Source organism: Oryctolagus cuniculus, chromosome 15, assembly GCF_051225735.1.
Source record: "Oryctolagus cuniculus isolate XC-2025 breed Fujian yellow rabbit chromosome 15, ASM5122573v1, whole genome shotgun sequence".
In the NCBI taxonomy this organism is placed as follows: domain Eukaryota; kingdom Metazoa; phylum Chordata; class Mammalia; order Lagomorpha; family Leporidae; genus Oryctolagus; species Oryctolagus cuniculus.
The window spans coordinates 8,530,460-8,557,216 of record NC_142881.1 but is presented as its reverse complement, the minus strand read 5'-3'; the positions used below and the strand labels follow the sequence as shown (position 1 = coordinate 8,557,216).

At 43.5% G+C, this 26,757-nt stretch overlaps 1 protein-coding gene across 7 annotated transcripts in view; it reads left to right on the top strand.

Annotated features, from left to right (window-relative positions):
* PLEKHA1 (pleckstrin homology domain containing A1) overlaps positions 1–20,803 on the top strand; it is a 63,000-nt gene extending 42,197 nt beyond the window's left edge. For 2 of the 7 annotated variants that reach the window (XM_051824320.3, XM_089313879.1), the window contains exons 6-13: positions 812–937; positions 5,561–5,704; positions 7,126–7,194; positions 12,263–12,327; positions 12,955–13,018; positions 15,833–15,922; positions 17,102–17,249; positions 18,444–20,803. In XM_051824320.3, coding sequence (XP_051680280.2) covers positions 812–937; positions 5,561–5,704; positions 7,126–7,194; positions 12,263–12,327; positions 12,955–13,018; positions 15,833–15,922; positions 17,102–17,249; positions 18,444–18,655 — 918 coding nt within the window. In that variant the 3' untranslated portion in view covers positions 18,656–20,803. The remainder of the gene's footprint in view (positions 1–811; positions 938–5,560; positions 5,705–7,125; positions 7,195–12,262; positions 12,328–12,954; positions 13,019–15,832; positions 15,923–17,101; positions 17,250–18,443) is intronic. The other 5 variants (XM_008270616.5, XM_008270615.5, XM_008270614.5 and 2 more) reach the window with 5 other exon arrangements.
* The last annotated feature ends 5,954 nt before the right edge of the window (positions 20,804–26,757 follow it).

The window sequence follows — 26,757 nt, the reverse complement described above, 5'->3', positions numbered from 1 at the left end:
AAAGGGTAAAAGATGTATTAAATGTTCATGATATTCTGTTTATTTGATTCCACTTCAGTGAAGTGTTGAGACTGTCCTGTTATTACAGTCATTGTTTGTTTATGCTTATGATTTATCCCTGAAGCAGCGAGTGTTGGAGTTCCTTTAAACTCTAAAAATGTTTATGTTGTATGTTAATATTTTTGTTATTTTTAACATTTTTTTATTCATTAAGGATTTAGTTATTTTTTTTTTCTGCTGATTCTATCAACATTTATTGAATGCTTCCTGTGTTTGGCAGAGGATTCTGTCTTGAAGGTAGATAGATGAATATGCCACAGTCCCTGTCCTTGGACTTGAAGGATGATGGGTTAGAACGGTGCAAAGAGAAGAAAACAGCAAGAAAAAAAAAACAAACAAACCTGTAATCCAGTGTTAAGAATGCTAATAAATAGGGACTAGAGAATAGTGGTTAGGTCTGGAAGAGAGTTATACGAACCTGGCTAGAATGAAGGATCATTAGGATCAAAGCCCGTGTTGTGTGTCCTTACCTCTCAAATGTGGCACTGCCTCCATGCATAGGTAAGAGAAAGTAATATGAAATAGTACCTGTGTGAGTAAGCACTCAGTAAATATAAACAGTGTTAAAAAGTTATTACTGTGATGGAAAAACTAATGTGAAGACATGAAGGATTATACACATACACACATACTCGGTAAATAGTATATGTTTATATAAAAATGGACAATTAATTGGAAATTTGATGGTCAGTGCTTGTTGTATGTGTAATAACGCTAGTCACAGCATGATTCAATTTATTTACTGTTCCAGGTACCAAAGCAGTCAGACTCACAGCCTAGTTCTGATAACCCAAGTCGCCAAGGTGAATGTGGGAAGAAGCAAGTGTCTTACAGAACAGATATTGTTGGTGGTGTTCCCATCATTACTCCAACTCAGGTGATAAATTAATTCTTATGTTGTACAAGGATCTTATTATATGTTGATTCTGTATTGTCACACAGTTAAAACAGCTCAACTTTACTTAATTAGCACAATGCTAAATTACTATTAAAAATTAATTTTGTTTCTTAGTGCAAAAGTATATGTTTATTATAAAAAAAGTAGATGTCCCTGATAAATAACAAGTAATACTTTTAATGTTTTCTCTGAGTCTTTTCTTCTGTTACTCACCCCCCCTCAACCCTACTCCGGGAACAGAGATAGGAATTACATATTAGATGGCAAACAGTGGTTTCCACTCGCATCATGAACATTTTCCAAGTCATCAGAAGTTACTCTACGTAATTTTTGATGATTGCATAGTGGTCCTGCAATGGGTTTACTGTAATTTACAAATCCTCTGTGGACACATAGAATTCTTTTTCCTTTCTCTTTTATAGACAGTTCTCTGATAAATATTTTTGTAGCTTAAACTTTATAGACATTGATGCTCTTTTTAATTTTTTAAATTTGTATTTATTTTATTTGGAAGGCAGAGAGACAGATCTCCCATTCTCTGGTTTACTTCCCAAATGCCTATAAAAGCTGGAGTTGGGCCAGGCTGAAGCCAGGAGCTAGGAACCCAGTGCGGTCTCCCGTATGGTTGGCAGGAACCCAAGATTTTAGCTATCACCTGTGGCCTCCCAGGGTGTAACAGGAAACTGGCTTGGGGATGGAGGTGAGACTGGAATCTAAGCACTCCAGTATGTATGTGGGCATTCCAAGTCGGGGCTTAACTGCTGTGTCAAATGCCTGCTGCCCCTGATACTTTTTAAAGGCTGAATTTCTAGAAATAAAATTGCTGAGGCAGAGTTTACAAATATGTGTAATTTTTTAAACTTGTTCTTTCTAAAGCCTGGCCTAAATGAGCTAAACAGATTATGAGAATTTTGAATTAATTGTGTGTCAGAAGTATGAATATACTAAGTGGTATCTCATTTGGACATTATGAAAAATAAAAATGCATAAACAAATTTTGATGAGGTTAAAACTTTTATATGAGTTTAGGTTTCTTGTATTGCTATTGAGGGAATGAGTTTGTAGTGCAAATTACATTATTACTATTGGCAAACCAAAAATTCTTAAATAACAATTAATTGATACTGCTACTGCTGGGCATTTTCATGACCTGTATGCCTTTTGAACTTAAAGGCTTTATAAACCCTTTAAATCAAATTGTCTCCTACACTGCATTTTTTTAGGTCTTTTGTAAGGAGAAGGGGATTAAGGGAAAGAAGTCTTATGTCATTAACTGATGAATTACTAAATACTTTTCTTTTTGTTCTGCAAATGGTATATTTCTGAGCAAAATTCTCTACTCTAGAGGGAACTTAATAGTTTTCACCAGTGTTGTATAAAAAATAAAGTAGGGTTGTATATGTAAACATATGTATATGTAAACATATACTTTATCCAAAAGTAATGATTTTCACCGGAAAAACTTCTGGCTAATGTGTAGCTCAACTGCTAGGCTGCTTTTACCAGAGTTATGACTTGTGTTGATATTGGGGCATGTCTGTTTGTTTATAGTTTTGCCAAAATATTGTAGTAATTTGTACCTATGGACTTTTAATTTTGTATAGAACTAAGATTTTGTTGCATTTTATTTTTAAAAGACTATTTATTTGAAAGGCAGAGTTATAGAAAGAGAGGGAGAGAGAGAAAGAGGTTTTCCATCCATTGGTTCATTTCCCAAATGGTCACAATGGTCAGGGCTGGGACAGGCCAAAACCAGTAGCCAAAGCTTCTAACAGGTCTAACAACTCCCTGTGGAGTTGGCAGGGGCCCAAGTACTTGGGCCATCTTTTATTGCTTCCCAGACCATCAGCAGGGAGTTGGATCGGAAGTGGAGCAGCTGGGACACGAACTGGCACCCAAATGGGATGCTGGCATCGCATGCAGCAGCTTAACCCACTACACCACATCGCTGGCCCCTGTTGCATTTTAATTTTGATAGAGATTTTTCAGTGTATTCTAGGATTCTGTGGGAGGTGTTATTTTAAAAAAAAGTCCTAAAGAAGTTTATTGCTTTATTATTTTGTAATATAGTTTTAAAAAATCATAAAATAGTATTTACTCATAAAAGCATTTCAATAGCATAATATCAAGAAAATGTTAAATTATTCGCTTAATTGATGTATTCAGTAAACATTGTATATGTAATGAGTTAAGTATTGGGATTACACCATTAATAACATAATTAATGTCGACCCATCTTAATTTAGATCAGGTTAAAAATTCCTCAATAAATATATGACTCTTAGGACTTAGTCTTTATCTTAAAATGAAGGAGTTCTTGAAAATACACCTTTGAGGGGCCGGCGCTATGGCATAGCAGGTAAAGCTGCCACCTGCAGTGCCGGCGTCCCATATGGGCATCAGTTAAGTTCACCCTCCAATGGCCGCCGCGGCCGGCGCACCGTGCTGATCTGATGGCAGGAGCCAGGTGCTTCTCCTGGTCTCCCATGGGGTGCAGGGCCCAAGCACTTGGGCCATCCTCCATTGCACTCCCGGGCCACAGCAGAGAGCTGGCCTGGAAGAGGGGCAACTGGGACAGAATCCGGCGCCCTGACCGGGACTAGAACCCAGTGTGCCGGCGCTGCAAGGCGGAGGATTAGCCTAGTGAGCCACAGCGCCGGCCGGATTATAAGATATTATAAATAACAGGAAACCAGTGCTTTGAAGATCATGCTGACCTGGGTATAGTTAGTTTTTAAAACAGAATTTAAAAAATAAAACATTGGAGTCAGCAATAAAACTACAACACTTTTGGAAAAGAACATAGGAAACATCATCAGGATCTGGGACTAGGCAGATATTTTAGACTTGACATCAAAAGCATAATCCACAAAAGGAAAGACTGATAAATTGAGCTGATCAAAATCAAGAATTTTGTCCTGTGAAAGACTCTATTAAGAGGATGAAAGAAAAGTTAAAATGAGAAAATATTTGCAAAGCTCATTTCCAACAAATGACTGTGCATAGAACGTCCAGAGAACTCTTGGGGCTGGTGCTGTGGCGTGGCAGGTGAGGCTGCTGCTTGCAGCGCCAACATCTCTCCTGGGCACCGATTCAAGTCCCTGCTGTTCCACTTCCAATCCAGCTCCCTGCTGAAAGCCTGAGAGAAGCCGTAGAGGACAGGCCAAGTGTTTGCTCTCCTGGCTTTGGCCTGACCCGGTGTTGGCCATTGTGGCCACCTGGGGAGTGAACCAGCAAATGGAAGCGCGCTCTCTGTCTCTACTTTTTTCTCTGTAACTCTGACTTTCAAATAAATAAATAAATAAATCTAAAAAAATTAAAACATTCCAAAATCCACAGTAAAAACACAGTTAGCAATCTGAGCAAATCTTTGAGCAAATAATGAAACAGATATTTCACCAAAAAATGAAAAATATACAGATTGAACATGAAAAAAATGTTCACTGTCTTAGCCATAAGGAGAGGCAAATCAAGACCACAGTAGATATTGCTGCACAAGTCATCCAAATGTTAAATAATAGAAATTATTGACAGCATAAACGCTACCAAGGGTCAGAAGAAGCCAGTGCTCTCATATATTGCTGGTGGAAGTGTAAAATATTAAATATATCCCTCTGAAAAAGCAGCTTTGCAGGTTTTTTCTTTTTACTAAAAATGATTTGTAATTACTGTATGACCCAGCACTTGCTGCTCCTAGGCATCTGTCCCAGAGAAATGGAGAAATATGTCCACATACAGATCAGTACGTGAGTGTTTGTAGTGGCTTTATTCCTAATAACCAAAGGTTGAAAACAGCTTAAATGTCTGTGTAACAGGTAAGTGGTTAAACAATATGTAGAACATCCATACCATGGAATGTGGCAGTAAAGGTGAGTGAACTGTTGACAGAAAGAATAACCTGATGAATCTCCAGAGAATTATCTTGAGTGAAAAACAGCCAATCTCAAAAGATTACCCTCTGGATGCTTTTACTTATATTCTCAAAATGTCAAAATTATAGACATGGAGAACAAAGTAGTGTTGCCAGAGACTTAGGGGTAGGATCTCTAAAGATCTAAAGGGGTAGTGCAAGGGAGCCTTGCCATGTCTTAGTTGTGGCTGTGGCAACACAGCTCTATCTGTACACGGAATAAAACTGCGTTGAACTGTGTAAACACAAAGATGAGTGCCTGTGATGTAACATGGGAGAAATCTGAATAAGGGCTGTGGGATGTGCCACTGTTGGTTTCTGGGTATTGGGAATGCATTCTTGTTTGGTTCTTTTTGGGGGAGACTAGTTGAAGGTTACATAATACCCCTTACATGCGTTTAGGGGGCAACTTCCTGTGAATCTGTACAGTCACTGCAAAATGAAAGTTCCCTTCATCCCCAAAAAGCAAAAAAACTGGACTTTTATGGAATAAGAGAAGTAGAAATAATGTGTTTTAATCAGTGGTGGGAAAATTATGAGTAAGTATATCACATTAATTGGAAAGTTTGCACTCAAAGTCTGTTACTAACTGCACTAAGATCCTAAGGTTTTTTTCTAGGAGAACAACATGAAATGAAAGTGTGATTTGAAGCTAAACAAGCAAGAAAAGAATTTATTTTGTTTCATTTTAGAAAGAAGAAGTAAACGAATGTGGTGAAAGTATTGAGAGAAATAATTTGAAACGGTCACAAAGCCATCTTCCTTCCTTTACTCCTAAGCCACCTCCAGATAGTGCAGTTATCAAAGCTGGATACTGTGTAAAACAAGGAGCAGTGGTGAGTAGCTTATAGAATATGTGAAACAATGCAAACTGAGAATGCACTAGCAGACTCTCAAATTAACATGTAAATTGTTTGTTTCATTTTGTCAAAGACCCAGAGTGAGAGACCAGTATGCTGGGAAGGGCCTCGGGTAGGACAGACATTATTCTAGGGTTACAGCCCAGTGCCCTTTGTTTCTGTGGTCTGCTGTGGACTGAGTAAATTAATGCCAAGGACCACTGACTGTCAGTTGAATGGACTTTCTTAAGAGTTTACAATTATTCCAGAAACTTTTCCTGTTGATTTTCCGACCCCCTGAGAGGGAAAGAACTCTAGTGGAGAGGTGGCAGGTCCAGGGCTGGGAGGAGTGAGGTGTGAAAAAAGTCCTTAATTGATGGCATTAATTAATTAATTAATTAATTAACATGGCATTGGGCTCACCTCAGCCGAAAGCTCTGTGACCTTGGGCTGCTTAACCTCTCTTGTTTTCTTTTTTAAGGAAAATTGTTTTATAAAGCCTCCCAGGGATCTTTTTTTTCTTTTTTTTTTTTTTTTAATGTAAATAAGAGAGATGTAGCCCTTCACAGGGCACAGTCAGCTCCACAGCGGGGAGTTTTGCAGGCGCCAAGCACTTACCTAGAATTTAAGAAAAGAAACAGTGTCTGAATACAGGAGCACTTGACACTCAGAACTCAGCGGTTCTGCTGCCTTCTCACTACTTCCTGGTGACTCCAGCTCCCTCAGATCTGCCTGTCTGACCTTTGGCCCAGAGAGATGATTCAGGCCAGGCCTGGGGTTTCTCTCTAGAATATCTGCAGGTAGTGATGCCGTTCTTCCTGGGCTCACACCCAGTTGTATGTTCATTAGGGCTTTTAAGGAAAGAATCCTTTCTTTTTTGCTCTTAAATCCAAAAAAATCAATCACTTAGAGATATTTTAGTGCTTCCACAAAAACTGTATTTCTATGAGAAAAAATATTTGTACAAAACAGATTGACTTTAATATTTTTTGCTTCATTACTGTGAATAAAGGTACTTGTGGAAGGATTCGTGCATTTTACAGATGGAGAAACTTGATGTGGTTTAATAACATTTCCTGTGCTTACTCTTTACTTTGTGAGGGTGGAGGAAGGAAGGGGAAGTGTTTCTTTTTTTTTTTTTTTTAACTTGCAGAGCATTAAAAATGTGAAATCATATGATAAAATCATACACTAAAAGCTGAAAACCAACGTCCAAAAGTTGAATTAGGAGTTCAGGGCCTGGGTAGCCAAAGGGAGACAAAGTTTCATTTATCTCCGCACCAAGTGGGGAGGGTAGTGTGCAGGGTTTTCAGTGCTTGGCATTTCTGATTGTGGGTTCGTATCAGAATAATTAAGTGGTGATTGACATTGGACATCCTTAGAAACAGAAGTGTTATGTCTGTGTTCATTTCTGGTAGATGAAAAACTGGAAGAGAAGATACTTTCAGTTGGATGAAAACACAATAGGCTACTTCAAATCTGAACTGGTATGTCACTGTTATGTTTGAAAATGTTTGAATTGTGTTACGTTGTTTTCATGCTGCTAGAGTAGTTCTCATTTGTACCTGCAGTTCAGTTGATCTTGTGATGGTCTTGGTTAATAGTATTTTCCTTAAGTAAAAAGACCGTATCTTCAAAGAAGCATTCCACCTTGAGCAATCTGGAAGTGTCAGAGCCGCCTCATCTGTAGAATGCCTCTGCACGAGGCATCACTGGGGGAGCAGGTGCACAGAATTCAGTCCCTAAAGGCCAAAAGTTAGCCCTTTGTGCTTCTGCCTCTTCCTTGCCTCTTGGCATTTTCTTTTCTGAGTCAGATACCCTTGAATTGCCTCACATGAGGTGTGCTTGTCCTTTCTGAAGGTGCAGACTGAGCAGCTTTCTTATATGAGGTACTGTTGGGTGACACGAGCCTTGTGGTGGATTGTAGATAGTGAGGATGAGTTCTGCACCTCTCCTTACTGTATGGGACCTTTGAGAGGACCTTTGTTTGAAGGCACCAGAATAGCATTGACTGATAGAACTTTGTACACGGATGGAAGTGTTCCATATTTGTGTGGTCCAGTGCCTCTGGCTACATGTGGCAACTGAGCATTGAAAATATAGCTAGGACTACTGAGGAACTATTTCATTTTAAAACCAAAAATGATTTCTTTTCCACTAATTTAGGTTTATGGAGTTCCACATCACTAGGAGAGTGGGGCACTAAGAATAGGAAGGGGATAGTTTGAGAGTCACTTCAGGGGTCAGTTCTTCTGGGAAGCTTCTGAGGGGAGGAGGAGGAGAGAACCGGAGTTACCTGGTGTGGGCCATCAGTGCCTGTGCAGGATGAGGATGTGGTCTTCTCAGGGTACTAGCCCAGTATGGAGTTTGGGACAGGAATGTGTTCACAGGGGAAGAGGGTGGTGGCAGAAATGAGAGAGTGGTTCCATATGTACTTACTGATAAAACAAGGGAAATATTAAGAATAGTGAAAGCCAAATTTCTTGTTGTCAAAGGGGTGACAGATAAGCAAAAGGAAGTTTTTAAGATTGTATTAATTTGAGAGGCTGATTTACAGAGAGAGAGACAGAGACAAAGGGAGAGAGGTCTTCTATCTGCTGGTTCACTCTCCAAATGGCTGCAACGGCTGGAGCTGGGCTGATTCGAAGCCAGGAGCCAGGAGCTTCTTCCGGGTCTCCCACGTAAGTGAGGAGTCCAAGCATGTGGGCCATCTTGCACTGCTTTTCCAGGCCATTAGCAGAGAGCTGGATCAGAAGTGGAGCAGCCGGGACACGAACTGGAGTCCATATGGGATGCATATACAGACGGGGGTTAACCTACTCCAAGCTCCTGCTACCAAGCTCGTACTTCTGATTCCATTTTTTCTACTAGATTCTGAAATGCTCTGGTATTGATGTAACTTTAAACAACACAGATAGATGTAGGAATAAATATATAATATAGGCATGTGTTGACAAATATGTATATAATATTTTCCCTAGTTCTTTCCCCTGAAAAAAAATTTTCCACCATTTTGCACTGAAAGAGACCTGGGCTGTGTGGAGAAATGGCGCATTCCAGATGTAGGATGAGAACTAAATGTAAGAGTGAGCAGGACCGTCTGTGACAGAAAGCATGGAAGTGCTCACAGAGAGAAGGGGACATGAAAAAACACCCCAAAAACCGCTGGAAATTCACCACTTCGGCCATTCTTTTTGAATGCTTGACTTAGTATAGAGTTAATTGTATGTGTATAAAGTTAATTGAAAATAGATCTTAGTAAAAAATCAGAATGGGAATAGGAGAGGGAGGAGAAAGCAGGGTGGGTGTGTGGGTGGGAGTGTGGGTATAGTGGGAAGAATCACTATGTTCCTAAAGTAGTATTTATGAAATGCATGAAGTTTGTATTCCTTAAATAAAAGGTTTCTGGGGGCCGGCAACGTGGCTCACTTGGTTAATCCTCTGCCTGAGGTGCCGGCATCCCATATGGGCGCTGGGTTCTAGTCCCAGTTGTTCCTCTTCCAGTCCAGCTCTCTGCTGTATCCCGGGAGGGCAGTAGAGGATGGCCCAAGTGCTTGGGCCCTGCACCCACATGGGAGGCTGGGAGGAAGCACCTGGCTCCTGGCTGTGGATCGGCGCAGCACCGGCCATAGCGGCTGTTTGGGGAGTGAACCAGCGGAAGGAAGACCTTCCTCTCTGTCTCTCTGTCACCGTCTATAACTCTACCTGTCCAAAAAAAAAAAAGGTTTCTGGGGGGAAAAATCCTGTAGTTCCCAGCTCTCCATCCCCATGCTTTAAAAATAAATCCAAATTTCCTAGCCTGAAAAAAAATATATTTATTTGAAATGCAGAGTTTAGAGAGTGAGAGGAGACACATATGCACACGCGTGCGCATACACACACACACACACACACACACACACACACGCCTACCTTCCATCGGCTGGTTAACTCCCCAAGTGGCTACAACGGCTGGAGCTGAGTGGTCTGAAGCCAGGAGCTGAGAACTTCTGTTGGGTCTCCCACATAAGTGCAGGGGCCCAAGGACTTGGGCTGTCTTCTGCTGCTGTTTTCCTGGGCACATTTGCAGGGAGTGGGATTGGAAGTGGAGTAGCCAGGACTCAAACCAGTAAGCTGCCACACCATAGCGCCAGTCCCCACGAAAGCCACTTTGAAAACATTCCCATTCACCACATTTGGGTGTATGAGGATACCAAAATAATGATGTCACCAAAGAGAAGTCCACTGAGTAAAACAGGAATCCAGGAACCTGATGGAGTCGTGCATTGTGTATCTATGTATGATGAAGAACTCATTACATAGTTTTAAAATAACTGCCTACAAAATAGATACTAAGTTAACAAGGAGAAGAGTTACTTATAGTGAAGAAGCTGGCAGATATCAGTTTAAGGAGGTGGTCAGATAACTAAAAAGAACATCAGTGATGAGATAAATTGAAATCAGCTGGGGCCGGCACTGTGGCGTAGCAGGTTAAGCTTCGGCCTGCAGTACCAGCATCCCATATGGGTGCCAGTTCGAGTCTTGGCTGTTCCACTTCTGATCCAGCTCTCTGCTGTGGCCTGGGAAAGCAGTGGAAGATGGCCCAAGTCTTTGGGCCCCTGCACCCATGTGGGAGACCCAGAAGAAGCTCCTGGCTCCTGGCTTTGAATCGGCACGGCTCTGGCCATTGTGGCCATTCGGGGAGTGAACCAGCAGAAGGAAGACCTCTCTTTCTGTGTGGCTCTGACTTTGAAATAAATAAATCTTTTTAAAAAACAACAAAGAAATCTAGGCTGGTGCCATGGCTCACTTGGCTAATCCTCCGCCTGCGGTGCCGACACCCTGGGTTCTAGTCCTGGTTTGGGCGCCGGGTTCTAGTCCTGGTTGCTCCTCTTCCAGTCCAGCTCTCTGCTGTGGCCCGGGAGTGCAATGGAGGATGGCCCAAGTGCTTGGGTTCCTGCACCTGCATGGGAGACTGGGAGGAAGCTCCGGCTCCTGGCTTCGGATCGGCGCAGCACCGGCTGTAGCAGCCATTAGAGGAGTGAACCAACAGAAGGAAGACCTTTCTCTCTGTCTCTCTCTGTCTATAGCTCTCTCTGTCTGTCTCTCTCACTATCTTAAAACAACAACAACAACCAAAGAAATCAGCTACCAACTGGCAGGATAGCGTGAGAGAGCACAGCAGCTTATCAATGACAGTCCTGCCTAAGATGCAGAGTCTGCAGGGAAGCATTAGACACACTCAAGAAGTGAGGGACATTATGCAAAATAACTGCCTTGTAGTCTTCATTATGAAAGTCAGAGAAAGAATGAGGAACTGTTCCAAACCAAAGGGTGAAAAAGAAATGTGTGATAAGCAGAAGTAGTCGTGATTCTGGACTCAGTCCCTTCGCTGCAATGAAAGGCATTTTAAGGAGTTTCCTGATTCTGATGGTTGAACTGTGGTTGTATAAGAGCATATTCTTTAGGAAATAAGTACTCATATATGTATTCATAGGGAGTGTGGTGCAGGTCAGTGACTCACTCTGCAGTGGTCCGGAAAATCAGTTCTTGTGCTATTTTTTCAACCTTGTATAAATTGTGATTGTTTGAAAGTTTAAAAAAGGTGAGAGAAAATTGAGGGGAAAATATCTAGCAGGAAAATGAACAAAAGACATTAATAGACAATTCATGTTAAAGGAAATGAAAATGGACTCTTAGATAAGATATTCAACATCGTACATTATTGGAGAAATGCAGATTAAAGCTGATTAGGGATGCCTGCATCCTGCATCAGAGTATCAGTGTGAGCCCTGGCACTCTGCTTCCAACCCAGCTTCCTGCTAATAAGCCTGGGAGGCAGCAGATGATGGCTCGAGTGCTTGGGTCCCTGCCACCCAAGTGGGACACCCAGATGCAGTTCTGGGTTCTATACCTGGTGCCAGTTTCTGATTCCAGCTTCCAGCTACTGCAGAGCCTGAGAGACAGTGGTGAGGAGAGCTCAGGTGGTTGGATTTCTGGCATCCACATGGAGACCTGGATTGAGTCCCAGGCTTCCAGGTTTGGCCCTCTAGCCTTGTATGCATTTGGGAGTGACTCAACGAATGGAATGTCTCTCTCTTGTCAAGTAAAGCATAATCATACAGAGAAGTAGCAGATGTGCTGGCACTTAGTGAAAGTTCAGTTGAGAGTTAAAATAATGTGTTAATTAAGAGTACATTTGAACATAACATTAGAGGTTAAAATTGTGTGTTAGTCTAAGAGTAATATTTCTAAAATAACGTTAGAAGTTGCTGCTCTGATGTTGTGACATCCTAGAAGAGGAGGTAGTGTGCTGGGTACACACGTGTCCATGCGGAGTGTAATGGTGAATGCCCTTGATAAGCTACACTGTCTCTAAGACCAGAAACTGTGTCAGACAACAGTGGATATAGGCTGCAGGATTTGAGCTGTTCTGATGCTGGGTAGTTTAAGAAGGTAAACTGATGTCTTAGATGTACTTCAAGAAGGAATCACGAATTTCACATTGATCTCCAAATAAGACAGCCCTTACAAGGATTTTAAGAATGAATGTCCTGTTTGTTTGTTTGTTGCCAGGAAAAGGAACCTCTCCGTGTAATACCACTTAAAGAGGTTCATAAAGTCCAGGAATGTAAGCAAAGGTAAGGAGCAGCTACGACTTGATGCCTGGCGCAGCTTACTCGTGGAGAGTACTGCTGTGGTTTCATTAGTCTGCTCGCAAATTGTGTTTCTCTGTACTGATTCTAGTATTAAACTTTTTTGTAGTTGGAATATGCTAGACATTTCAAAACCCCTGAGATATTCTGTCACTTGAACTTACTTGAAAAGTAGGAAACAGAATCTTCTTGTTCCTTCATTTGAAAACTAAAAATTTATAAACAGCCTATTTATGGCAGGGAAAAAATTTAATGTGAACAACTTACACCACCAGATTTGATAAATGTGTTATTTATTTTAGTGTTTCAAAGATGCTACAGAATAGAGCTACAAGAAAATGCTTGAGCTGTGCCACTGTTTCTTTAAGGAAACTAATTTCACAGTTAAAAACTTTGAGCTTTAAAATTGTTTTATGAACCATTTGTAAAGCTATAATGCACAAAAAAATTAGTACAAACAAAATAAATGGGAAAGATAATTTGATTTTGTTACATTAGTGTCTTATCTATTACTTTTTATTGGCACATTTGTGTAGCAAATAAACAAAAGAAAGAAAAACTGTCAACTAACTGTTATTTATGTATAACTGGATACTTTTTTTTTCCTAACAGTGACATAATGATGAGGGACAACCTCTTTGAAATTGTAACAACATCAAGAACCTTCTATGTACAGGTAAAATACTTATTTGGAAATTATAGATCCTGCCAAACCGATACTTTTAGAGGTGAAACAAGCACACATAAGTTTGTTGCCTTTAAGGTTAAGGAACTATGACAACCGTAACTTACCAGTGTAATAAAAGGATATTGTAGGAATTGTGTTGAGAATTATTGGTAAGTTATTTGTTCAGCAAATAGGGAAATTCTTTGTTATGAATTAGTGAAATAAAGTCAGGGAAGTGTTTTAACTTATGTTTAAATTGTGTACCTTCAAATTGGATTGTTGCACATGCTTTGGAATTTTAATTTTAGTTTTATTTCCTTTTTATTGGTGTGAAAGGGGGCACAGATACCTATAACAGAACTAGGCAATAAATCTGACTAATAGTAAGCATTCTGTATTTGAGTTTAAAATTTTGCTTACTCTATTGAATTATTCAAGTATAAAGTTTTTTAAAAGAATATCTGGAGGGCGGGTATTTGGCCTTGCAGTTGATGCCTGAATCCACGTAGGAGCCTGGGTTGGACACCGGGCTCCACCTCCCTGCGAGTGCAGGCCCTAGGAGGCAGCCATGATGGCTCAGTTAACTGGCTTCTGGCTGCCAATGTGGGAGACCTGCAGTGACTTCCCAGCTCTGGCATTTGAGCAGTGAACCGGTGGATGGGAGCATTCTCTCTCTCTGCCTCTCAGAAAAAATAAGGACAATAAAAACAAAAACACTTTGGTTTTGTTTTATAAGTTATATCTGCTAATTGCAGAAAATTTAGAAAATTCAGAGAGAGATTAAGAAAGTAGTGGTTTTGGCCGGCGCCGTGGCTCACTAGGCTAATCCTCGGGTTCTAGTCTCGGTCGGGGCGCCGGATTCTGTCCCGGTTGCCCCTCTTCCAGGCAGCTCTCTGCTGTGGCCAGAGAGTGCAGTGGAGGATGGCCCAAGTCCTTGGGCCCTGCTCCCCATGGGAGACCAGGATTAGTACCTGGCTCCTGCCATTGGATCAGCGTGGTGTGCCAGCCGCAGCACGCGGGCTGTGGCGGCCATTGGAGGGTGAACCAACGGCAAAGGAAGACCTTTCTCTCTGTCTCTCTCTCTCATTGTCCACTCTGCCTGTCAAAAAAAAAAAAAAGTAGTGGTTTATAAAAATCACACTCCCTAATTCAGGCAGCCATTCTTGTTTTGTTATTTATTAAGTCGTATCAAGTGTGGAGTCATACAGAGGGTGTTGTGTTGTTCTATCCTGTTTGTGTCAGGCATTGTGCTGTTTTCCTCCCATGTCATTAGTTAGAGCTGCCCTATATTACATTGTATAGATATTCCACAAGTGAACGGTTTATTGTTGTATTATTAAACTCATTTACATTGTTTTTATACATTTTATGTGTTAAATAATGTGGTGAGGAACATAAATTCACCCAAATTTCTTATTTCTTTAAGATAAATTTCCAGATTAAGATGAACTGTCAGAGTGTGAACCTTTCACTTTATCAAATTGATTTCTAGAATTGTGTCCCTATTAGCAATGAATAAAAGTATATTCTACTTTTGCCTTTGAGTCTTTCCTTTTAAAAAGCCTTTGTTAGTATTACTGATTCAAAAATATTACTCTGTGTCTTTAAAATGTTTAAACTTTTAGAGACTAGAATTTGCTTAGACTTCTGTTTAGAAGTAGATCCTAGATTTACTTGTAGAAATAAGAGATTCTAGAATTGTAGACTCTAGCAGTCAGGGGTAGCGTCTCTTACCTATTTGGGACCTTGTTGCATGAGATTAATTTCATAGTGAGGTTTGGAAAGGAGGGCAGGCAGAGATCTTCACACGCTGCTTCACTCCCCGGATGCCTTCAGCAGGTCAGGCGGAAGCCCCGAACTCAGTCCAGGTCTCCCTGTGGTGGCAGGGACTCAGGAACTTGAACCGTGACCGCTGCTCCCCAGGACCTGTGTTAGCTGGAGGCTGGGATCTGAAGTGGGCTCAGGACTTGAACCCAAGAGCACTTGGACGCAGGTGTCCAGGAGGCATCTTAACCGCTGTGCCAATCACCTGTCCCATAGTAGGATTTTAAATTCACTGTGGAAGCTTGGCCCAATCAAGGAGTATGATACTTTGGACCATGACTACTAATGCTTCTTTAGGAATTGAGTGTACTGATAGAAATGATTTCTAGAAAAAGAGTATGTAAAATGATGTAAAACAATTTTTAATTACACAATTATATAAATATTGTTGGCAGATTGGCAGTTGATAGAGAGAATAAGAAGGACCTTGTTTTGACTTCTTCCTCTCCTTGTTTTCTCTCTGGAAGTTTTCATTATTGACATTTTTGTTGTTTCCGATTTAAGTGCCTAACTTATGTCGCATTACAGTAACTTACCCAGCAAGACTTGGTTTTCAAAAGTGATTTCTAGGGACAGGCATTTGGCACAGTGATTAAATTGCCATTTGAAACCTCCACATTCCGTATTGGAGTGCCTGGTTCAAGTCCTGCCGCTGCTTCTGATCCAGCTTCCTGCTAACGCACACCAGGGGAAGTCCTTGGGTGCCCACCCACATCTGAGGCTGTTGGCTTCAGCCTGGCCCAGCCTGGGGTGTTGCAGGTATCTGGGGAGTGAGCCAGCAAATGAAAGATCTCGCTCTCTCTGTCACTTTCTACCTTTCAAATAAAAGGAAAATCAGTTTAAAAAATTTTCAAGGTAATTTCTAAAATACTTTGGAAATCATCGCATTAGAATGATTTTGTTGCTGACAGTCTAAGTTACCAAGATAAATGCATGGGATTTGTAGACGTGGATGTGATGTTGAAGAAAAATGGAGTGACTGAGTCCCTTCCCCCTCAGGCCGACAGCCCCGAGGAGATGCACAGCTGGATTAAGGCAGTCTCTGGCGCCATCGTGGCCCAGCGGGGGCCCGGCAGATCGGCAGCTGCTGTATGTTTCCTGCTCTCTGGAGCAGTCCTCCCTTGGGCCTTCCCACCCTGTCAAGTTGTTTCCCTTCCTCTTCCCCAATCCTTCCGATTTCTTTCTTTTTTGAGATTTATTTGCATGTTGACGTTCATACCAATTGGACTTGCAAAAAATAATGCATTTCTAATTTAATGCTTCCTTGTAGTGTTATGTATATATAACTTTCTGTGCACTGTATTGTGTTAAATGCACAAACAGGGCAACTGAAGAATAAACATTTCCTTGCTTTGTTTTAGGAATTCTTACTTATTGGCAGATCTAGAGTTGCTATACTCTGTCAGATTCTTAGTATGGTCTGTGGCCTAATCATGGAAGGTACTTTTCAGTTGTAGCATTACAGTTTCGTGAACTTTTCAATTTCCTCTTTAACTCCTGCAGTTTCAGTTAAGGGCATTTTCACTTAATAGTGCCGTAAGATCCCTGAGCAAGCCGGAGCCTTGGCAGTGTTGTGCTCCTAGTCAGCATTTCCATTGTGCTGTCATTTGAAAGCCTGCTTCTGAAAACTGCCTTCTCTGTGATAGTTTGATAGTAAAATTGAAACAGCTAAGTTGTAAGAAAAAAAATCAGTTTATTTCTTATGCTCATGTACAATCATAGGAATTAGATTTGGCTTTGTAATACTTTGGGCACTGGTTTCTGATCTGAAACTATAAATTCTCAGAAGTGAAAAATTGTAAAATATCTTAAAATGTCATGCACAGAAAGTCTGGTAGGTGACGTGATAGCCTCTTACGTCCAGATTCGTTATGAACGCTAGATATTCTGCATTTCTAATATTTTTCCTGGTATCAGTGTTGTGGTAATACCGTCTTTTAATAGTTTCCTGGTAGTGATACCTATAGTCCTGTAAATAGAAATCCATTTTCTCCTTTCTTTAGTCAGGAATACCTAAGAAGTCACTTTCATAGATGATAGTTTTGTAACTGCCTGTGTTCTATGTGACTTTTTCAGCAGTCAAGTATGAGATACTCTGCAAAAACAGTGTCTGTTGGCAAGAGGGAAAGTTGGAGAAGGGCGTTTGTGTTTTGTGCTTTGTGGTGGGGGCACACTGGACTGTCGAGCTGTGACTATCAGCAGACCTTTCTCTTTCCTCCTCTCCCCAGTATAGGTTAACTCTAATCTTAGCTTTGCACTGTGTTCCAGATGCGGCAGGCCAGAAGGCTGTCGAACCCTTGTATACAGAGGTATACATCAAGAGCTGGTGAATGCAGCACGTATGTGGGCCTCACGCAAACGTGCCTTCCTAGTAGAGGGCCCGGACTCACTCACTACTTACAACTGATCGTAGAAAGTTGAGTTAACCAAACTGCCTTTTGCAGTTATCATAACTGATTTTGTCAACACTAACATAAACTATTTCACTAGTCATCAGGTTGGATATGCGTATTAAAAAAAGATAATTAAAAAAATACAACTTTACTAATAGAGACATTAAGCTAGCTTCTAAAAATTAATTTACTGAGTTGCTGCAGGAGTTTTGATTTCTATATTTTATGTATTTTCAGCTTTTTACTATTACAACGCTTGAAATGTTCCTTTGTTTAATTGTATATGCAAACTCATGCATGCATATGCATTAGATAAGCTGTGCATTACTGTAAGTTGCATGGCATTTTAAACCTGTTAAAATTTAGCCATTTGATAGTATTTTGGTAATTTGTAGCACTTTGTTTTCAGAGGCACTGTTATCATGAATATACACAGTAAACTAGGAACTACATAGCAAAGCATTTAGAATGGTCATATTTAAGGATACCTTCAGATTTGATCTAGTTAATGCACATTAAAATTAATACAGCTGATAATTACTTCACAATTTCTAAAAAGATTAAATATGTACCCTTCATTAGCTTTAAAATATTAAGCCATATGAGTATATGATGTATTCAAAACTAAATAAATGAAATTAAATAAAAATTGATCTATGCTATTATTGGTTGCCATAAAATTCAAGGAAGTAAAACCTAAGTTTTGTCAAGACAGCTAGACAAAATAACATTTGAAAATATTAATTCCTGCTTATTAAAGAAATCTATGGCCTTTGATTTTTGTATTTTGCACTTTTTAAATCTCAGGATACGTGGGATAGTTCCTAGTGTTGATTTATATCACACTCTGAATAAAACCATAAAGCCCGCAGGCCCCTTGTTGAAAGCCGTTCACTGTGTTGCCGTTGGAACACTGTATCCCAGCTCAGCCTGGCTGAGTCCTCCACGTGTCATAGGCTGCCGAATTTGGCTTTGGTGACGGAACTGGTTTCCTAGTGGACATGGTTGTTGGCTGTCGTTGCTTTAAACTCACCCCTAAAACGCATTGCTTTGGGAAAGAACTCGCACGTTTGTGCTGCATGGCTCATGCTTCTGCTGCGTGTGCGTGTGCGTGTGCGTGCGTGTGTGTGTCTGGGTGTTTTTCAGAGTTCAGTCTCACACCGAGTGACTGCCCTGAGCTCCCGGTGACCGTGTCTGACCGCCACTCCTCTTTGCAGGAGCATCCCGCCTGTGCTTCAGAGGCCAAGCACGCTCTCCGCCCTGCCGGGGCCGCCGCCGCCTCACATTCCACAGCCTCTCGCAGCAACTCTCTGGTCTCAAGCTTTGCCGTGGAGAAGCGAGGATTTTACGAATCTCTTGCCAAGGTCAAGTCAGGGAACTTCAAGGTCCAGGCTGTCTCTCCAAGAGAACCAGCTTCCAAAGTAACTGAGCGGGCCCTGCTAAAACCTCAGAGTACAAACGGCCCTCAGGAGGGAGAGTGTGACCCAGTGGACCTGGAGGACGCGAGCCTCCCGGTCAGTGACGTGTGAGGCGCGAGCACTGGAGCCGGCCGCCGCCTCCTCCCCTCGGCTTCCTTCCCTGAGGCGTCCAGCCGGAGATGACGGGGTGCATGTGTTACACTGCCTCTGCGGTGTGCTCAGCAAGCTGGTGAACCAAGAATCTAGCGAGTGGCCAAATGAAACAGAATTTGACAAAGAAAGAAAACCTAAGTGTTCCAGTGTCAGCTATCTGAAGCTTTGTGTGTTCTCATGTGGTTGGTAAAAACGTGTTTGTGCTAGTCTTGTTTTCATAGTGATCTTGAGTTTAATGTTTAACGACTTAAAATGTTAAAAATGCTTATTAATTTTATTTGAGTCATTTTAAAAAATGCTACTATGACTTCCCATTAAAGGTCAATATTTGCAAATTCTTATTGGTTAATATTATCAAATGATGATACCTAGACTCATGACGCTGTGGTGCTGTCTGATTTATTCTGCAATGTCGACTATTTTGAAATTATAACCATTTTTGATGCCATGGATCTCAAGGTGATTGGTGAGTTTTGTGTAGAGGAATTTATCAGACCATTGGTGAAGGTTATGAGTTACACCGGGTTAGAAAAAAAGGGAAAACTAGAATTCAAGCAATTATAGGATGGACATTTGTTTGAAAAAGCTTTGTCAGAGTGGCAGCAGCCAGCGCTTTTTTTCAGTGAAAATTATTTGGTAGAAAATTTGGGGGAGATCTGATTTTCTTATCAAAGTTCTGTAAATAGTTCTTATTTCTATATTTGGATCAGTAAAAGACCTCAAGTTTATATGTAAAGACATGACTGCCCTTAGGAATTATTGTGGCCTCTACTTTTTGTCTCTGATAACCTATATTCAAGTGCCTGTGTTTTTTCAACTTGTTTAGGAATGTTTTGAGATTAATATGCTTAATAGCCCTACATAATTGATTCTAAACGTTGGGGTAAAATTAATTTCCATTAGTATAGTTCAGTGTGTTAAATAAGGTTGCATTTTATGTTAGAGATACCAGAAAGCTGGTATTTTACTACCTGTGCAATATGTATGTTTTAAAAAGCAAATTTGAGTATACATTTAGTCATGAGGATATCATAAATATAAGCACCTCTCCTAAAAATCCCTGTGGTTTCAGGTGTTGAATTGTAGACCAGTTTGAGCAAATACTGTGTTTGGTTCAAACATTTGCTTTAAGAAAACAGTCTTGAATTACACATGCTGCTATTTTTATATTTTTGCCTTTTGACTGTACTGTTTTGTCTTGAATTCATACATATCAGTTTCTCCTTTTCATTTTCTAAGATGACTTGTCACAGAGAGAGAGAGGTTTCCTCCTGCATTAGTGGGGTTCAGAGATTAAGATATATTATACTAGAAGTGCATGGTTTCAGTTCCATAATCTGAATGCGTAAGAAGGCACCACTCAACTTTTTTATTCATAAGCTAATATTTTTAAAGTTATATTTAGATTTTTTCTCTTATGCGGCTACATTTGAAAATGATAGAATGAACAGATTTTAAGTAGTCACCACTTTTCTGTTGATACATACATTATATTGGCTTCTTTGAAAGCTCCTTTTCCATGAACACACGGAAGAAACTTGGCAGACACTGTACTATTCGAGGCCTGATACTGTTCTCTTTGGTACAGCTTCCACACTGCATGTTCATTTTAGCATATTTTGGTATTGGTAACTTGATATATTTCATGGTAGCAAAATATGAACTCTATTTTGGGCCTTTTTATAAAAATACCTGTATGCAGTAGAATAGGAAGTGTTCTTGTGATTGTCAGGGTCTCCTAATATTTATCTCAATTCTTTTATAAGTCTATGAAAATTATTTAATTATTTTAAAACTTACACTTTTCTTGTAAATATTTCACATCTGAAATGTCAAAAAAAATCACTTTGAATACTTTAATATTTGCTGCAGTTTTTTTCTGTGTATATAACATGTCTCCTTCTGGAATGGGGGTGTGTGCCTCCCCGTGGTTAATGTTGCGTCTGTCATCTTTATGTTAAACTGTTCAACACTGTAATGACTTGAGAATAAACTGCTCAGAATTCGTTCTGCCTCCTCATTTCTTTTGGTTCAGCTGATGTGTGAACAAGAAAATAAAGCTAGAATAGATAGTGTGGTCAAATGACTTTAAGAACAGAGTAAATTATTTGGTAACTTTTGAAAGAATAATGAAACTTCACATCTGTGAATTCTTTTTTTTTTTTTTTTAATGATTTATTTATTTATTTGAAAGGAGGCAGAGAGAGAGAGGTTTTCCATCCGATGGTTCACTCCCCAGTTGGCCACAAAGGCCAGAACTGCGCCTCTTCCTGGTCTCCCACACGGGTGCAGGGACCCAAGGACTTGGGCCACCTTCCACTACTTTCCCAGGCCACAGCAGAGAGCTGGATCGGAGGTGGAGCAGCCGGGACTAGAACCAGTGCCCACATGGGATGCTGGCACTGCAGGCAGCAGCTTCACTCTGCCATAGTGCCGGCCCCACATTTGTGAATTCTTAAGGCTAGTTTCATGTGAAAATTGTGTAAGAAAAGGTGATCTGGGGAAAAAGAAACTCGCTAGTTTGCTTCATTAGGAACTTTTTGTCAAAAGCAGAATTAAGCATGTTGGTTCCAGATCTTCGTGTGAGTTACCTGGACTGCTGACCAGGTTCGGCTGTCGGTTAGACTGACGGTGACCTAACAGAGGACGTTTTGATCTCCAGCTGGGCCGTTGAAGTGCACTCGTGGACAGCTCGATGTCCCGTGTGCTGCTTGCTCACCTTCCCTCCGCACATGCTCTGTGTGCGGGTGGCGCTGCGTGGCAGAGCTCAGCTCAGTGCTCAGCCAGGTGAAGCGCAAGTACTACTTGAATGGACGCAGACAGGGCGTTACCGCACAGTGAGTGACCTGGATACTTTTTACAGAAGTGGACTGCCCTAGCTACTTGGAAATAGAAATCATTCTTTTAGAAATTCTTTCTACAAAGAAAACTTCAGTCACTTGAGGTGTCTCCTTTTGCTCCTTGGCTCCAGTCTGCTCTCAAACCCTCATTACACCCTGTCCTCAAAGGCAGCCAAGAATGAGCGAGCGCGTGTGTCTCGCCTGCTCCTGACCCACTCGGAGCAGGCATGAACACCAAAGCTGAGCGGCGGCGTTGGGATCAGGGAGGCCAAGCTCCTGCAGTCAGTGCGTGCTGAGGGAACTGGAGACCTGGCAGCAGGAGGGTCTGCATTGACCCATGGGACTAATGAGCCGCAGAGCCACAGCTGTTGCCTTCTCACTGTTGACAGCATCGTCTGGATCTCTACTCTGGGCTTGAGTAGACGAGCCCAGCTGAGTACACTGGGGTGCTTCCGGATGTCCGTGTGGGAGTCCCTCCCTCTCCTACATGTGGTCATTGCTCTACTCTTTCTCAGTTTCTTCCGAGACCACTTTTCTGTGATGTGCTGTCTTCACCTTGGCATCAGCCTCTTGCTCAGTCAGGTGGCACTGAGAGCCCACCTCCGGAGCTGCCACTGCAACACTCAGCACGTGTGTTCTAGTCCCTGCTGCTTCGATGCGCTAGCATGCGTGTTGAGTTTGGTTCTCTTGTGAGGTTGTACATGGTTTTTACTGCTCCAAGGATGCTTTCTGTATGACGCTCATACCTGTTTCAAAACCCTTTGAAAAGGCACCGTCTGCAGTGGTAGTGTTGGGGAAGTGCTCCAGCGATTTCCAGGACCTTATCTGGATGTAACAAGGGAGTTTCAATTTTTTTTACCACGCCCTGGCGGCTTATTTTTCTGAAAGATTTTTCTCATCAGAAGTGCCGTCGTGGGGCTGGCGCCATGGCTCACTTGGCTAATCCTCCACCTGTGGCACCGGCATCCCATTTGGGTGCCAGGTTCTAGTCCCGGTTGCTCCTCTTCCAGTCCAGCTCTCTGCTATGGCCCGGGAAGGCAGTGGAGGATGGCCCAAGTGCTTGGGCCCTGCACCCACATGGGAGACCAGGAGGAAGCACCTGGCTCCTGGCTTCGGATCAGCGTAGCTCCAGCCGTGGCGGCCATTTGGGGAGTGAACCAACGGAAGGAAGACCTTTCTCTCTGTCTCTCTGTCTAATTCTGTAAAAAATAGAAGAAGAAGTGCTGTCGCTTATGTAACCTGTATTTCCTTGTTCCTATCAGCCACGAAAGCCGGCTTCAGCCTGGGTAACAGTTTCTGGAACATTGGCTGGGAGTCTCCCTTCCTGAAAGTGACACATTGCACCCTGGGTCCTCCCTCCTGCCACCGTGTGTGTCTGCTACTGCTCTGCTGTAGCTACCTTACAGATAGGTAGCCGTGTTTTGTGGCTGTATTATTTTTACTTAAAACTTACTCATGGGCACATTTTACCCATTTTTAAAAAGACTTACTTAATGCAGAGAACGTAAATGCCGCCTTTCGCATGAAAAGTCCCCTTCCGCCTGTTTGTCACTGGTGTGTGAAACTGAGTCCCGGGGCTGCAGTCAGCGTCTGCTGCCTGCCGTGTGTGGCTTTGGGACTATGTCTACATTTTATATTGAACTTCACTTTCTACATTTTGTAAAATGATGAGATTGGATAAAGGTTATCTGTCTTTTTAAGATTTATTTTATGTGGAAGGCAGAGTTAGAGAAGAAGAGATAGATCTTCCATCCACTGGTCCACTCCCCAAATGGCCATAACAGCCCAGGGTTGACCAGGCCAAAGCCAGAAGTGTCTTCCAGGTCTCCCATGCAGGTGCAGGGGTCCAAGCACTTGGGCCATCCTCCACTGCTTCCCCAGGCCATAGCAGAGAGCTGGACTGGAAGAGGAGCAGCTGGGACTAGAACTGGCGCCCATATGGGATGCCAGCGCCGGCCCCTCGGCTTCCCTTTTAGTTCTGGCTGTAGGTCAAGAATTTTCCATAAGTGGTGCCTATCTTTGATCAGAGGTTCTGTTAACCACATTAGTGAGGCAGGAATTATTTGTATCAGAAATGGAAAGATCTGACTGCTAAATACCAAGTCTGGTATAACCAGCTAATACCAGACCTTGCTGGTGTTTGGAGGGTCTAACGCTCCATAGAGGACATAGAGAAACGCTCACTTACTTAGGTTTCTATTTCCATCCGTTATCTTACGGTATGAGACTCCAAGATGGTTTATTTGTAATACACTGTTTTTGAATGAGTTGTGAAAATCGTATGCTTTTCAAACGTTATGTAAAATTTGTGTTGAAAATATTGATTAATTGAAGTTAGTATTTACAATTTTGATTGATGAAATTCTAGTAGTTATGGTATATTTAAAAGTGAATGCTGCCTTACTGTGGAATAGTCATGTGGTAACAGCGCCACCTTTTGGTCACCTCATTACTAAATTTAAAGTACAAATTTAAAGTACTAAATAATGGAACTCTGTACTGTTTTTTTTTTTTCAATGATAACATCTTGAAAAAACTAAGGCAGTATTACAACCAGCATTTAAAATTTTTTTTAAAGATTTGTTTTATGTATTTGAAAGACATAGTGACAGAGAGAGAAGGATATATAGATAAATGTTATACCCACCGCTTCACTGCCCAAATGGCCATGATAGCCAGGGCTGGGCCAGGCGGAAGCCAGGAGCCAAAGCTTCATCAGGGTCTCCCACATGGGTGGCAGGGGCCGAGGACTTGGGCCATCTTCTGCTGTTTTCCCAGGTGCATTAGCAGGAAGCTGTATCCGAAGTGGAGCAGTTGTGACTTGAACCAATGCACTGATACGGGGTGCTGGTGTTGCAAGCAGTGACTTAACCAGGATTTTTTTTTTTTTAAGTTTTTATTTACTTGAAAGGCAGAGAGAGAGACCTAGGGCCCTGCTGCCTGCCTGCCTCTGAGGCCTTGCAGTCCACGGCTTCCGAGGCCACCCATCAGCACAGGCCCTGCCACCCCACAGTGCAGAGGTTCAGGCAGTGGCAGGCAGGACCCAGAGACTGGGTCAGGTCTGGGGAATGCAGGCCCTGGGGAGGCCCCTTGATCCCTTCCCAAATGGTCACCCGTGGAATGAGGAGTGGAATGTGAGCCAGGTTTTGGCTGGAGCCCCCAGCGGGCTCACAAGACATGGCTTCTCCCGTGGCCCTTTGAGGAGACAGTCGGCTCTGAGGGACACGCCGGCTCTGGCCAGGGAAGCCCATCGCCAGAGGCCTTGCCTTCCCTGCAGGGGTGCTGGGTTAGGGAGAGGCGGGCCAGAGCTGGGCCTCAGGGCTCCGTGGAGCCTTCCTCATCACTCCACTCTCCATCTTCCTGTTCCTCCTGCAAGCAGGCCAGGGATAGAACATTCTGGATCAGTCTGTTGGGAAGCTAACATCGGGGCTGCTCAGGCTGACCAGTCATCTTGGGCCTCTGAGGCTTGGGGAGACGAGTGGGCATCTGGGAGACACAGGCCAGGCCTAGGGGCCTGCTGGAACATCCCACTGGCTTTGCTGAAAGGACAGCAGACTCGGTTTGCTCTTCTGTGGAGACCGTGTGACCTGTAGGGTGGCCCTCTCTGTCCTGGCTCTTGGGTGCAGTAAGTGCTGGCCCATGACTACACTCGGGGCTGTGACGCTCACAGAGGGCTCAGTCTCCACCCTCTGGGGTCCAGGACAACCGAAGACCCTGGCCTGACCTCCCAACCAGGGTCTAAAGTCACAGGGCAGGCGTGGCTGTTTGTGGTGGGATATTCCCCACCCCCGCCCGCCCGCCTCCTTGCTGCCAGGGATGCCCCGGAACCAGTCCTGAGACCCAGCCCAGAACAGTTTTCTGAAGCTTCTTAGAGCAGAACAGGTGGTGATGGAGGAGGTGGAAGGCCTTGGAGCAGGACTGCCAGCGCTGGGCGCGCTCACCCCTGAGGGAGAACTGGGCAGCGGGGAGGCGGGAGCCCACCTCGGGGAGGGGGAGACAGGAGGCGCTTGAAATCATCTGGGAGACCTGAAGTTGCCCGAGCACTGTGTCCTTGTCCAGGACCCGTGCCTGCTTCAGTGTGTCCTGGAGGACTTCCTGGAGGACTTCCTGGAGGTGGTCCCAGGGCCTCTTCAGGAAGCATCAGGGTGGACAGCAGGCTGGAAGGGGCAGCACCCAGGCTGTGCCAGCCTCTGTGTGGGCGGGAGCTGGATGTCACTCCTGCCAGCCCTGGGGCTCGAGCCAAGCCCACAAGGGTGCTGACCAGGGGTGGCCTTCCGGGGCAGGGCCCACCCTCTCACTGTGGTCTGTGATGGTTTGGGGGTGGGGTGGGGGGCCACAGGGGCCCCCTCAGTCCCCGCCCAGCTGGCCCTGCCTCACCAGGCCTGCTCCCTGAGGCCAAGTGGTGGACTCCCGGGATGCTGGCCCCGTCGTGGTCCTGAGGGCCGAGGAGGACACCACAGTGGCACGTGCTCACCCTCAAGGATCCAGACGTCCCGTGTCCTCAGGGCCAGGGGGAGCGGAGCTGTGAGGGCAGCAGGTGTGGGAATACCCGCTCCATCCAGGCCTGAGCAGGACCGGCTGGGGGATGGGTGCGTGGGGCGGGTGCCCCCAACACAGGGGCAGACCCCCAGAGGCTGCATTGCTCCAGGGCCTGAGCTGGACTTGAGTGGACTCATCCCCCTGGAGGCGGGGCCGTTCATGGTCCTGCAGGCCTGGAGGGAGGAGTGACAGGGCCTGGCCAGCACAAGCCATGCCTTGGGGACCCCCCCGAAGCTGCTCTGTGCCCTTGAGGGCCACCCAGGAGCTGAGGGCTCAGTTCTGGGCTGCCCTCCAGGAGTGAGGCAGAAGCAGCCCCACTCGCTCGGATGGGTGTGGCCACATCGGGGCCTTGGGGAAGTCCCTCCTCCCCACTCAGGGCTCTGGGTTTCACCAGCTTTCCCAGCATCCCCACCTCCTTCCTGCTGCCCGAGACGCGGCCTCCGCTGTGGGCCTGCCCAGCTGCCCAGCAGGGACCTTTGGGAGCCTGCTGGGGTGAGGATCAGCGAGGGGAGCCTGCTGTTGGGGGTAGGAGCTTCCTGGGCCTGTGGTCGCCCCGGGAGAGCCACTTCTCAGCAGAGGCC